General features: G+C 39.4%; 1 protein-coding gene across 3 annotated transcripts in view; it reads left to right on the forward strand.

Annotated features, from left to right (window-relative positions):
• The window catches only part of LOC136427451 (ketohexokinase-like), a 15,433-nt gene continuing 1,044 nt past the window's right edge, over positions 1–14,389 (forward strand). Inside the window, exons 1-6 of one of the 3 annotated variants that reach the window (XM_066416307.1) lie at positions 1–350; positions 8,625–8,741; positions 10,193–10,327; positions 12,779–12,851; positions 13,948–14,094; positions 14,257–14,345. In XM_066416307.1, coding sequence (XP_066272404.1) covers positions 247–350; positions 8,625–8,741; positions 10,193–10,327; positions 12,779–12,851; positions 13,948–14,094; positions 14,257–14,345 — 665 coding nt within the window. In that variant the 5' untranslated portion in view covers positions 1–246. The remainder of the gene's footprint in view (positions 351–8,624; positions 8,742–10,192; positions 10,328–12,778; positions 12,852–13,947; positions 14,095–14,256; positions 14,346–14,389) is intronic. The other 2 variants (XM_066416308.1, XM_066416309.1) reach the window with 2 other exon arrangements.

Genomic DNA, 14,389 nt, shown 5'->3' on the forward strand with positions numbered 1-14,389 from the left:
AATTTGCAAATGTTACCTTTCTAGCTATGTTCATTTCCCCACATGAATTACACTAAAACGCAAACTTGTTTATATTAGCTGACAGCTAATATTTTACTCTAGTTAAACCTGTGATCCACTGTTGGTTAGGAGATCAAAGTTCACAAGTTTTGTCGAAGTCTGACTGATCCCAGAATTAAGAATTGTGAATCGTTTCCAGACTGCGGTTACAAGGTAACGTTAGCTTAGATACTGCATGTAAGAAAGATGTTAGAGCCCAGAGGGGACAAGAAGGTCCTGTGCGCGGGTCTGATCTGTCTGGATATCCTGAGTGTGATGGACCACTACCCCGTGGAGGACACCGATAACAGGTTAGGGTATAGCCTAACGGATACATTTGTATACTCTGCGCTGGGATTGTTTTAAAAGGTTACAGGCATTTCCTCATACATGATGTAAAATTATCAGGCACTCTTTTGGCAATGTCCACATTTTCTTAACTTCTGAATGTCGCAAGAATGGAGTTCCCATAATTTACCACCGCTATGGAATTTTTCTCTTTTACTACATACTGAATTAAGGTCTTGCATAATAGACCGATCCCAAAGCCACGCCCCCTGTTCGATTTCGAACACCTCCGTCAAAAACAGGGTTTGACGGACCAAACATGGCCGCCGCGGCTACGTTGAAAATAATGCCACTGACTTCGGTTTAGCTTTTGTGACACTGAAACCCTTTCAAAGCGGGCCAAATAAGAATGCTATGTCTTCTTTGCTGAAGGCTGTATCCACCAGGTAGAGCTGTCTAAGGAGGGGGTAGATGTACTTGCAGTGAGAGCGTAATGTTTTCGGTCAATGTTAAAGCGGTATGCGCCGCATAGTTTTCCCTTGTCGGTGGGCATCAGCGCCCAATTTCTGACAAGCAGTCGATGCACGTGTAAAACAGGGTTCATATATCTGTGACAGGGTTCCCACTGTATTGACTGCATGTATAACAGCTGCATGGTATTTAGTAACTAAGAATTAAAATGCATCCTTTCACTTCCCTGTTCATTTTCAAGTTAACCAGTTTCACACACCAGTAACTGAAGAGACGAAACTCTGCGCTAGCGGACTTTGTAGTAGTCAGCATGTGGTACAAGATTCCTCTCCTTGAGTGCCCGATCTATTTTCTTTTTAAATTCGTTTTTGTTCTGAGCATGCATTCAACCAATACAGTGGAAAACCTGTCCCAGATATACGTACCCTACTTTACACGTGCCATTTCTGCACCGCCAACACTGTTTTTGACGGAGGTGCTCTGAATAGAACAGGGGGTTCTATGGGTCTTCTATTCGTTCGATATGGTGTTCGACAGGATCGGGAGAAGATAATATGTATTCGGTGGAGCCAGCTGTTTGGTGGGTCTGTATGTATGTCAAGAGCATAACTCAAGAAATCTTCAATGAATCTTTATGATTTTTGGTAGGTGTGTAGTGGTTGTACAAAGGAAGGTCAAGTTCGAAAATTGTTCACCTAGCGTTTTTTAACAGTATTGCAGCAGACTTTTAATTTTTGTGTGTTTGTATGTAGGCAAAAAAAGTGACGGAAACGTTGATGGATCTTAATGATTTTTGTTAGGTGTGTAGATGTTGTGAATACGGAGGTCAAGTTCAAAAATGATTCCCCTGGCATTTTCCATCGGTCCTGCAGCGGGCTTTGTGCGGATGTGTATTTGTATGTGGACAAAATAACTCGAGAAGCTGTAGATGGTTCTGTATGATATTTAGTGAATGGGTAGGGTTTACAGAAAGGAAGGTCAAGTTCGATAATGGGCCTTCTAGCGGGTACCTAAGGTACTGCAGTGCGGTCCCCCGAAAGTGCGAAATGGAACGAAATGGAACGAAATGGAACGAAATGGAACGAAATGGAACGAAATGGAACGAAATGGAACTAACTAAAACATATGTAACATTATGAAATGAAATACCAGTAGATAGCGAAATATAAGGAACGTTGTAACATTTAGAGTAGACCGGAACAGGAAGTAAAATACATAATATAACGTGTTTTATTTCTTGAATCTATTTGATAATACTAAATACAACGTTTTTGCCGCGTTTTTGTGGCTAGATTCTTCCCTGAAAATGGGGGCGCCGCGTGCAAAGAGCTCGGCCGTTCTTCCTTGATTTTACCAACTATCTGCAAATGAACTGCTGGAAATAGCAGGGAAAACAAGCTAACGGAACTGAGTATCGAAGTTAGGACTAGATTATACAGAAGTTGGTGGTAACATTGCATCTCATAATATATTCATTCAGCGTGTTTGCGTGTTGTGTGAACCGTGAAATACCTTTCCTGCTCGTTCACACCCTCCCTTTGTTTTGCCGTGAACAAGGAAGCAGAAATGTCTCCAGAGGTAGTTCCCAGTCCACGTCCGTGATTGAATGGAGTGTGAAGTGTCACATTGGTGACGCAGCGCAGAGCTGCATTTACATATCATTAACGGAGGGGTCCATTCTCCGACAGCCGACCAGCCGAACAATTGGGTGTATATAAAATCGTTGTTGCGCATATATGCATATGCTACGTACTAGTTATGAACTAAAACCGTATGTAAATAAAACTGAGAAGTCGGAGTTTGATTCAACCTGTCGGTAGCACGCCCACGTGCACAGTTACGGTGCGCTGGCAACAGTGGCGGTTCATTTGCATGCGGGGCTCCATTTGCAACACGCAAACACGCTGTATAAATAATGAAATTACGCTTGCCTCATGCCCTCTTGGTGAATCATGAGATGCAATGTTACCACCAACTTCTGTATAATCTAGTCCTTAGTTCGATATTTGTTTGCTTGTTTTCCCTGCTATTTTTTGCAGTTCATTTGCAGATCTTTGGTAAAATCAAGGAAGAACGGCCGAGCTCTTTGCGCGCGGCGCCCCCATTTTCAGGGATGAATCTAGCCACACAAACGTGGTAAAGCGTTGTATTTACTATTATCAAACAGAGTAAAGAAATAAAACACGTTATATTGTGTATTTGTTTCCTGTTCCCGTCTACTGTGAATGTTACAACGTTCCTTATATTTCGCTATCTACTGGTATTTCATTTCATAATGTTACATATGTTTTAGTTCGTTCCATTTCATTCCATTTCGTTCCATTTCGTTCCATTTCGTTCCATTTCGTTCCATTTCGTTCCATTTCGTTCCATTTCGCACTTTCGGGGGACCCCTGCAGCGGAGCTTCAAAATTTTTGGGCATATTTTTTGAAAGTGGTATGGCCATGATTTTTGTGTGGTAGATAGTTCATGCCACTGGAATTAAGTTGTGTAACTTAGGGCTCCCTAGCGTCTTGTTTGGAACTGCAGTGGGTGTTTTTGTTTTGACCTTTGGACATGAATTACTTAAGAAGGGGTCAACAGATCGTTGTGAAGTTTTGTATGTAGAGAGCTCAGATGGTGCTTTACACAATCAATGACTAATTATGCAAACAGGAGCTAATCTGCATAATTAATAAGAATAGTTTGTAAATCTACTAATACTATATTCCAAAATGGGGCATGTGACAGTGTTCCTGAAACAGGTCAACAGAGGGCCTTGCCTAAAAGTATAAACAAACAGATGGGGCACATAAATAAACAGATGGGACAGTCTCACTACACTCCAAGCAGATGTGTGGGTCCGGTTGGTTTTTAACATGTTCAGTTTAGGCATTTTTGTCCAACACACCGTTGGAGACATAACGGAAAGGGGACAAAATAGAAAGCCTGACAAAAACACCTAAAAACATGTGAATAACCAGCCGGACCCACGCCTCTGCTCAGAGAACTTACACTGCACCAAAACTGCACCACTGCTAGGTATGGAAAAGTCACATGTACTATGTCTTTCAAAATGTGGATGATATTGAATAAAGATTTATTCTATTCATACATGTTGACTGCACCATTTCATCATCACTTTCAATATTTTGTCATGACCAGTTATAACATATATCAGCACACTAGACATATATACTAGTCCTGTACCACCAAAAGATTTTAACCCTATCTAGACTGGACTCATCCCCCACCCATCAATCATAACTTCCAAACGGTATGGCGTGTGATCAAATTTGCAGGGGGTGATAAGCATGTAAATATTAATCACTCTCCATAATAAGCCTTGATTATTTGGCGAAGATAATGTGTTCGTGGAACTCTAGTCGATGTATGTCGACATTCCTCTCTTTCTTAGTTTATGTTACATGGCACATGTTTCAGAGTTATATCTTGAAATGCAGTGGATTTCTAAACGTTTCTGATTAATTATGCAAACTTGCTCCTTTTTTGCATATCAACATATGAGTACGTATGGGTTCGCGGAAGCTATCTACATATAAAAAATCATGACTATCTGTCAGCCCCTTCTTGATTTATTCTAATAAGTTGGCCCCTGTAGTTCCACTCAAAAATCATGACCATAGCTTAAGAGCAAATGTCTGTAAGGATCAAACAATGGTGGCAGGGGTCAAAAAATCAATTCGGCTCATATTTTGCACAGTGATAGTACTTGGCCCACTATCCCTCAAAATAGCTTTCTTTTTGCTCAACACGGATTGTTGCCATGGCAACGGGGCAAACAAGTTTTGGGGCTATTTTCCCTGATTTGGGTATGTCAAAAACATGAAAATTGGCTCATTTTAGGACATGATTACGAGCAGATGCTTGAATTTAACGGGAAAACAAAAACTTGGCTAAATAGAGCAACTATTCAGCTTTATTAGAATAGCTTTCAAGTTTTCAGAAATTCAAGTTGAAGTGCTTGGGCAACCTCAAAACAATGCAGTGTTTGTAGCTTGTGAAAAAAGGTAATTTTGTCCCAACTTTGAAACGCTATACATGTAAGTCCAAAAGTGGTGTTTTGTTTTGCTTCAAATTTACATCATATATACATCCAAGTAGTAGCTATCATGTATCAGTTTTCAAATTTTAGCATCTATTTTGGTTGTCACGTAACTATCCTCAGAAGTAGGTCATTTTTTATGTTTGACGAAAAATATGATGTTGGGCCATATTCAAAGCCCAATATATGGGAAAGTAAAAAAGTGATCTGGTTTAAATTCATGTCAAAGGTAACCATATGCATGATCTATTAAAGGAAAGCTACCTAAAAAATTGAAAATCCTTCTATGCTATTCTTAATATATTCCAAACTCAAATTCTTACTTCAAGTTGTTTCACATAAGTCCGTCATAGTTCTGGGATTTTCCACAGTTTGCAACTTATGCCGTGCTGACGCCTTCTCACCTGATAATTGCATTATATGACGTCAGTGTTTCAAATTTTTTACCTGATGATTGTATTATATGACGTCAGTGTTCTAAAATTCAATCATCAGGTGAAAAATGTGAAACACTGACGTCATATAATTCAATTCTCAGGCGAGAAGGCGTCAGCACGGCATAAGTTGCAAACTGTGGAAAATCCCAGAACTATGACAGACTTATGTGAAACAACTTGAAGTAAGAATTTAACTTTGGAATATATTAAGCATAGCATAGAAGGATTTTCAATTTTTTGTGTAGCTTTCCTTTAAATGAATGGTTGCAAAGGTTGGTGTCTTGTATCGTTGCTGTGTACTTATCCCTAAAAGTAGGCCATATTTTTGACATATGCGGAAATCAACATTTTTGGCTAACTTTGAAGCCCTGAAGATGTCAAAGTAGGACATTTTTTCAATTCAATCTTTTATCAGTTGTACCCGTGTATTGTCTCTCAAATGAATGGTTGCAAAGGTTGGTGTCTTGTTTCGTTGCTGTGTACTTGTCCCTAAAAGTAGGTCATATTTTCGACATATTTGGAAATTAACATGAAGTAATTTCTAAACCCAAGTTCTTAAAGAAGTAATACTATATGTATTGTCTTTCAAAAATACTTCTGAGTATTACCTTAGGGTTTTACTGATTTTACCCCCATACCTACTAGAGTATAGCGGATCTCCCTTTATCATCGTGCCCTAGGCTGAGAAACTTGAGAACCCCAGTACGTACATGTAGGTCAGAAGAGGGGAAGTTTGGTTGTCTGTCTGTCTGTGCTCGTAAGGGACACAACATGCAACGTTGGTGCAGTGAATTTGACTAACCATTACAAAGTTAGAGAGTGAAAAATATTTATCATTTCTCTCCTGAGGATCACATAAGTATTTTACCCAGCTCGCAGAGTATAGTGGATCTTCCCTCATCTTTGTGCTGAGGCAGAAACTTGTAACAAAAGTATGCTACTGCATTAAAAGATAAGGACATTGTTTGCACAAGAAATGTATATATATATATATATATATATATATATATATGTGTACATATATATGTTTTGATTTTGCTTCCTTTGAATCGCTTATTTCCGAAATATGACCTAACTTTACGTTCAGGGACAAGTACACTGCAACGAGACAAGACAGCAACCTTTAAAGATGATCACTTGATAGACAATACACAGGGGTAATTCTGTTGATGGAATTAAAAATATGTCCTACTTTGACATTTTCAGGGCTACAAAGTAAGCCAAAAAATGCTAGTTTCTGTATATATGCAAAGTATGGCCTACTTTAAGGGACAATTCCACGGCAACAAAACAAAACACCAACCTTTTCAGGCATTCATTTCATAGACAATACACAGGGGTACTTCTGATAAAAGATTGAATTGAAAAAACATCCCACTTTGACAATTTCAGAGCTTCAAACATAGCCCAAAATATCAATTTCCACATATGCCCAAAATATGGCCTCCTATTAAGGACAAGTACAAAGCAACGAAACAAGACACCAACCTTTGCAGGCATTCATTTGATAGACAATACACAGGGGTACAACTGATAAAAGATTGAATTGAAAAAAAAAGTCCTACTTTGACATCTTCAGGGCTTTAAAGTTAGCCAAAAATGTTGATTTCCGCACATGTCGAAAATATGGCCTACTTTTAGGGACAAGTACACGGCAACGAAACAAAACACCAACATTTGCAGGCATTCATTTGATAGTCAATACACAGGGGCACTTCTGATAAAAGATTGAATTGAAAAAAACATCCCACTTTGACAATTTCAGAGCTTCAAACATAGCCCAAAATTTCAAATTTTCACACATGCCCAAAATATGGCCTACTTTTAGGGACAAGTACACAGCGACGAAACAAGACACCAACCTTTGCAACCATTCATTTGAGAGAAAATACACAGGCTGGGGTACAACCTATAAAAGATTGAATTGAAAAAAACGTCCTACTTTGACATCTTCAGGGCTTCAAAGTTAGCCAAAAATGTTGATTTCCGCATATGTCGAAAATATGGCCTACTTTTTGGGATAAGTACACGGCAACGAAACAAAAGACCAACCTTTGCAGGCATTCATTTGATAGACAATACACAGGGGCACTTCTGATAAAAGATCGAATTGAAAAAACATCCCACTTTGACAATTTCAGAGCTTCAAACATAGCCCAAAATATCAATTTCCACACATGCCCAAAATATGGCCTACTTTTAGGGACAAGTACACAGCAACGGAACAAGACACCAACATTTGCAACCATTCATTTGAGAGAAAATACACAGGGGTACAACTGATAAAAGATTGCATTAAAAAAATGTCCTACTTTGACATCTTCAGGGCTTCAAATTTAGCCCAAAATGTTGATTTCCGCATATGTTGAAAATATGGCCTACTTTTAGGGACAAGTACACAGCAACAATACAAGACACCAACCTTTTCAACCATTCATTTGATACAACATGCATATGGTTTCCTTTGACATGAATTTAAACCAGATCACTTTTTTACTTTCCCATATATTGGGCTTTAAATATGGCCCAACATCATATTTTTCGTCAAACATAAAAAAATGACCTACTTCTGAGGATAGTTACGTGACAACCAAAATAGATTCTAAAATTTGAAAACTGATACATGATAGCTACTACTTGGATGTATATATGATGTAAATTTGAAGCAAAACAAAACACCACTTTTTGACTTATAGCGTTTCAAAGTTGGGACAAAATTACCTTTTTTCAAAAGCTACAAACACTGTATTGTTTTGAGGTTGCCCAAGCACTTCAACTTGAATTTCTGAAAACTTGAAAGCTATTCTAATAAAGCTGAATAGTTGCTCTATTTAGCCCAGTTTTTCCCCCGTTAAATTCAAGCATCTGCTCGTAATCATGTCCTAAAATGAGCCAATTTTCATGTTTTTGACATACCCAAATCAGGGAAAATGGCCCCAAAACTTGTTTGGCCCATTGCCATGGCAACAATCGGTGATGAGCAAAAAGAAAGCTATTTTGAGGGATAGTGGGCCAAGTACTATCACTGTGCAAAATATGAGCCGAATTGATTTTTTGACCCCTGCCACCATTGTTTGATCCTTACAGACATTTGCTCTTAATTGTCCAGAACATAACATTAAAACCGTAAGTTCAGCTGCAGTACCATAACAAGCCGCTAGGAAGCCCAAAATCTAATAATTTTAAGGTCTCATCAAAACCTACCAACATATTTAATCTTAAGACAATCTATTCAGGCATTCTAGAGTTATCATGTTTACACACAGACAGACAGACACACATGCACCCCAAAACATAACCTTCTAGGCAAAGGTAGTGTATGAATGAATGAATTGCTTTACAGAATTAAACGTCAGATCTGGCAGAAGGGAGGGAACTGTGCAAACAGCGCAGCGGTGGTGGCTCAGTTGGACGAACAGGCTGAGTTCTTTGGGACTTTAGCCACAGGAAGGGCAGCGGAGTAAGCCAAATTGTTCTTTTCGTTATCTCTGCCAAGATAAGTTAATGAAAAGGCAAAAGTTTCCGTCTAGCGGCACATATTACTAGCAACAAGTTTTCTTGCTGTTTCCGTAGCAAGATGTAGATGCTTACAGAGCATGGGGTAAGGGCTGATACTGCTCATTAATGGTTTGTTTGTTTTCATCATCATCATCGTTTGTTTTAAAAGGACTTAAAAATATCTGTATCTGTATTTGCTGCTATTCTGTGGGGTATAGACCTTGTCGGTCTTACAAAACTCTGAGGTTTGATAGAAAAAATGAAATTGTATCCTTTAATCTTTATTCTTTTGTAGAATATTCACCCTTACAGGATATGGTGATCCCTGAGCAGCTCCCCTGAAAATGCAGATTTCAAGCATGTGGTTTCATCCTAATATTACAAAATAGAACAATTTGGAGGAAAGATATGGTTTTGAAAATATGCATGATTATTGTTGTACAGCATCAGACTGATAATATTCAATATCATTATGATCTAAATTGTGTACAATATCCTTTTTAAGGTCTTTCCCAGTCTTTCTTTACAAGCCATATAAAAACTAGAAAGGCCGTCATTTGCCCCTCAGCAAATACAGCATGTTTAGCCATACTCCTCCCCATGCAAGAAGTGGGCTGTCCCAAAATAACACCTGGGCAAATCGAAATATTAACTGCATGTAGAAAGGCAACATTTGCGAGAGCATTATACTTCGACAATCTCCCTCCTGATGCATAAATGGACTGTTCCAAAATCACCCGTACAAAAACTCTCTCTACAAGTTCTGCGAGACCCCAAGAGCTTCTTACTGCAAAGGCTTGCGTGTGTTCCTGCAATATGACCTCAGGTAACCTAAATAGAACAGTGTTCTTTGGCCAGTAGCAAATGGAATGCGGGGATCCTTAGATAGAACATGGATTCCTTGGCCAGCAGCAAATAGAACATGGAACGTGGATACTACTTTTGGCCTGTTTTTGGTCTGAAAATGGGTCCAAAAGTCCCCAAAATGAAGCATTTTGAAGTGATGTACACCAGAAATGTGATTGAAGTCCTGTAGGGACATATTCAAGGCACCCTTGTACCAAATTTCAGGTCACTTGCTTGCAATACCAGGGCACAGGAGCCCAAAATATAAAAATTGTCTAAAAATGCCCCAAAAAACCTCCATAAAAATGTTTTTAAGGCCTGTTTCGAAAGAAATAAAAAATCGCCTAAGGGTATTTGCCATCTTTACCTACATGCCAAATTTCAGGTCGTTTGGCCAAAAAATGACGGAGTAGATGCCATTTGAAGATTTGGCAGGAGAAGAAGAACGTGAACAAAAACAATATGTTGAGCCATACTAGGTATGGCTAAACATAATGAAAATACATGAATCTCTAATATGGTATAATATCTTTTATATCCGTATTTCTACTTTATGGCTCTTTCCAGTATGGTTTTGGATGAAATGCGTGAGTTTGGGGTGGAGGTGGACCATGTTGTGATGCATGATGGTTGTGATTCTCCCTCCTCCAGCATCATTATCAACACCAGTACAGGGTCCAGGACTATCATACATACTGACAAGTAAGGACAAGAAAAATTAATGTGGTGTTTCTGATTAGATAGGCAAACGTCAGTCTCGTAAGACTATGAATACAACTGTAGTACAAATTGTTTCTGATTACCGTCCTGAAAAAATATGGTCGGTAGGTAGGATATCTCATTTTTTATTTATTTCTATTTCAGCCGAAGTGATCTAAGTACAGTTTAACAATGTAAAACTGAAATGTATCAGGACACTGTTTTTTGTAACATCATGTATATCATATCACATATCATGCAATGTAGCGAATGTATAAACTTTCCTCATTGATAATGCAAATTAGGTGGCCCAAAATCTAATCATTTTGGGGTTTCATAAAGACCTACCAACATACTAAATATCAAGACAATCCACCCAGATAATCTCGAGTTATCGTGTTCACACACAGACACACGCTCCCCAAAACATAACTTTCTTGGCGGAGGTAGCAAAGTCCCAACCTAGAATTTCTACTCATTAGATGTGTCGCATTCATCGTATGATTTTGTTATGACATTTTATTAGAAGCTATGACAGAAGCAAACATCAACCTCATATCTCCATGAAATATATATAATGCAAATCAGGCCTTCATTTGCATAATTCATATTCAACCATGTTCACTGTCACATGACTTCCAAATGCCAGAAGTATGGAATTCCTGTTCACTACCAATATGAAATTACAGTAGTTACTCATTGATTATGCAAATTAGATCTTCATTTGCATAACTTTTATCTGTCAATGTCCTTTTATTTCTAAGTTACATATGTTGCATTTTTTTAACTGTCTTACCATTGAATGGAGTGGGTTTATAAAATTTTATCATTAATTATTTGCATGATTACCATTTCATTATACAGTAGAATCCGCGTAACTGCACCAGCCATTTGCCAGGGTTTTTGGTGCAATTATCCGGCTGGTGCAATTATGCAAAATGCCCAGCTGGACCGCACCACCATGGGCGGGATGTATTGTGTGGGTAAATATGGTTAGATGACTTAGATCAGTGACAGATCATTCTCCTTATAGCAGAGTCGAACCCGCGTACACCCCGTGAATGCAGGAGGTTTCTATGACGCGGATTCAGCTCTGCCATAAAAGAATGTGCTAGATGATCATGTCAGCACCGCACCGCCAAAAGCGACTGCTATGTTCGCCTACGCGTCTGTAGCCCTTGCCGAGTCGCTGTGCGGTTTCCGACTAGATGTACGTAAAGACGCCGGTCTTTTATTATTGCAGCAGTATGTGACAATAGCGCTGACGCGAACCTCAAATCACCGACAACACCCGTGTCATTCTTAACGCGAAATCAAATCCCCGCGAACTTGAATGTATTCACAGTAATAAGACAGTTTAAAAGTAGAGACAAATCTTTATTGAGTACAAGCTGTCTTCCATAGCGTAATGCCGCCTTTGGTAGGCGTGCGTCTCTTAATGGTTCCTACACGCCCTGTGATCCGCCCGGGACCTCCCATACGATTCCTATCAACGTGACTGTCAATAGAGACCACCTTCATTTCTTACTCAAAACAGTTTTAAAGATATTGGCGGTATTGCGCCTTTAGACCAGCAGGTATCGGCTCATTTGTACAGCGTTTGCCGATTTTTAGCGCACCCTTTTAGTTAACTTGTCGAGGATTTTTGAAAAAAATTGGTGCAGTTATCCGGCATTGGTGACAATGCGCGGTGCAGATATGTGGAGTCACTAACAATGCAGTGAATGGGAACCGGTTCGGAATGTGCGTTTATCCGAGGTGCAATTAAGTGGCTTCGTCTGTATCGAGTAACTAATAAAAACAAGTACTAGTATACAGATTTGGTTGCATATTCCTTTGTGGTTTGACCACTAGCTGTCGGGCCCCTGGGGAATATTTGCCCCAGTTTCAAAACTAACAGGTTAGCTGCCACAACATGCCTAGAATGGAAAACACTGTAAATGCAGATTTTCCTCATTAGTTATGCAAATTAAGTCCCAATTTGCACTTCATTATGTACGTCTCTCTCTAAGCTACCTGCATATTAAAAATCATGGAAATCTGTTGTTCCTTTGTTCAGTTATTCTCCTTGGAACATTTTAACAAAAATGCTCCTGCAGTTCTGGAGCAAGCTGCTGGGGGGCCCAAACATACAGCACTTCTTCCTTACATCACAAGCTATCTGCCACCAAAAAATACAGACCATAGCACATTCAGGTCAAAAGATACAAAATATTGAAGTTGTGCTGCAGTACCAGGGGGCCGAAAATCGACCTTGACCTTTGGCTTCCCAACAGTTACCCATCTACCAAATATCATTACAATCCATCTACACGTTATTGATTTATGCTGACTACAAGCATCTGGAAACACAGACACGCAATCACACACACACACACATGCCAAAAGCAATATCTCCATTTTCATGGACTACTTTTTACATCACTTCCATCTCCTTACTGTTCAAATCTACAGAGACCTACCAGAGCTGACCTTCTCACAGTTCCAACAGTTGGACCTGAACCAGTACAAGTGGATTCACTTTGAAGTTAGCCAGATAAGCTAGTTTTCTTAACTTCACCATTCTTATGTAGACAAGAAATAATTTGACTACATGTGATTTAGGAAATTGTAACTGTAGGGTTGATACCTGGAGGAATGTCATACTTGACTGCATGTGCATGTAATTGTTGTACATGTACTATTTTTTTCTGTTAGTATTATGCAGTGCCTCAAATGTAAGCCATATGGGCCACTTTGATAATCCCTTTTCATGATGTAAAGTAACTTTCAAAATGCCACATGAACTATGCTAATTTTTAAGGTCACAGCATTTATAAGTATATTTAGTTGCTTCCTTAGCATGAAAGTTCATATGAGTTGGTAAATGACATAGTGACAATTTAAAATCTTCTCCAACTCAAGGAAATTTGACTCACCCGAATTTTCAAACAAAGCACACAGTCTTCTTCAGCGATCTGACCCAGCTGCTATAGAAATGTGATTACACACCTGTGACGTCAGCACTTGGTCAAATTTAGTCAGAGGTCAGTACCGTCCCCAGCCCAACCCCAAGGTCACGATTTAGAGAAGGTTGGGAAGTGTGGTGTCATTTACCACAACAAGAGCCAACCAGCAGAGGGCCTTTGTCATGAATCTTACATTGGGGAAACTGAACGTTCATTAAAAACAAGATTTCAAAAACACAAGCGATGCAGCTCTGTATCTTCGGAGGTATCACAGCATAGCATTCTGGACACTGAGTCTGAATACTTTGTGAGAGAAGTGAAGGAGGCCATTTACATCAGGGCAAACCAACCTTCTCTCAACCGGAACGGAGGGCGGTACTGACTTCCGACGAACTTTGACCCAGTGCTAACGTCACACGTGTGTAATCATCTGTCTTTACCACCTGGGTCAGATCGCTGAGGAAGACTGAGTGATTCGGTTGAAAATTCCGGTGTGTCAAATTTCCTTGAGTTGGAGAACAGTTTAAATTCTCACTACAGTGTAGTTTCTTCTTTGTTTATAGCCAATTATGGTTGACATCAACAATGTAATCTCTTGCGCATGCTGACAGTCAAGTTATATTGTATGTATGAGCTAAGCACTTTCTTGTGTAAAACCTTGGTTGTTATTGTTAGGGCCGCAACATGGCCGAGGTTTCTCAGATGGTGAATGCCGTGCAGGAGTACAACCACAGCCGCTCCATGGAGGACAAGATCAACATCTCTGGGGAGTGTGAGAAAGCTAAATACAAGCCGGAATACTTCACATCAACAGTAGATGTAGTGAGTCATTAGACTCATAACTACTTTAGTAGGCTCTTTTCAATAACATGCATTTAGTATTTATCACTTACTGCTGAAGACAAACTGTTTCTTTTTCAAATCCCTTTTGTTGGGTTATGCTAACACAAATCCCAGTCATAAAATGGTCTGTTATTTTCTCAGCTGTTCATTGCTAAGGAGTTTGCACAGCATCATGGCTTCTCCTCAGCGCATGCAGCAGTGGATGGGTTTCACAGGAGGGCCAAGAAAGGGTGAGACTTCATGTCCAACTCAACAGAAGTTTGTCTGATATAAT

The sequence above is a fragment of the Branchiostoma lanceolatum genome, chromosome 2 (genome assembly GCF_035083965.1).
Source record: "Branchiostoma lanceolatum isolate klBraLanc5 chromosome 2, klBraLanc5.hap2, whole genome shotgun sequence".
Lineage (NCBI taxonomy): Eukaryota > Metazoa > Chordata > Leptocardii > Amphioxiformes > Branchiostomatidae > Branchiostoma > Branchiostoma lanceolatum.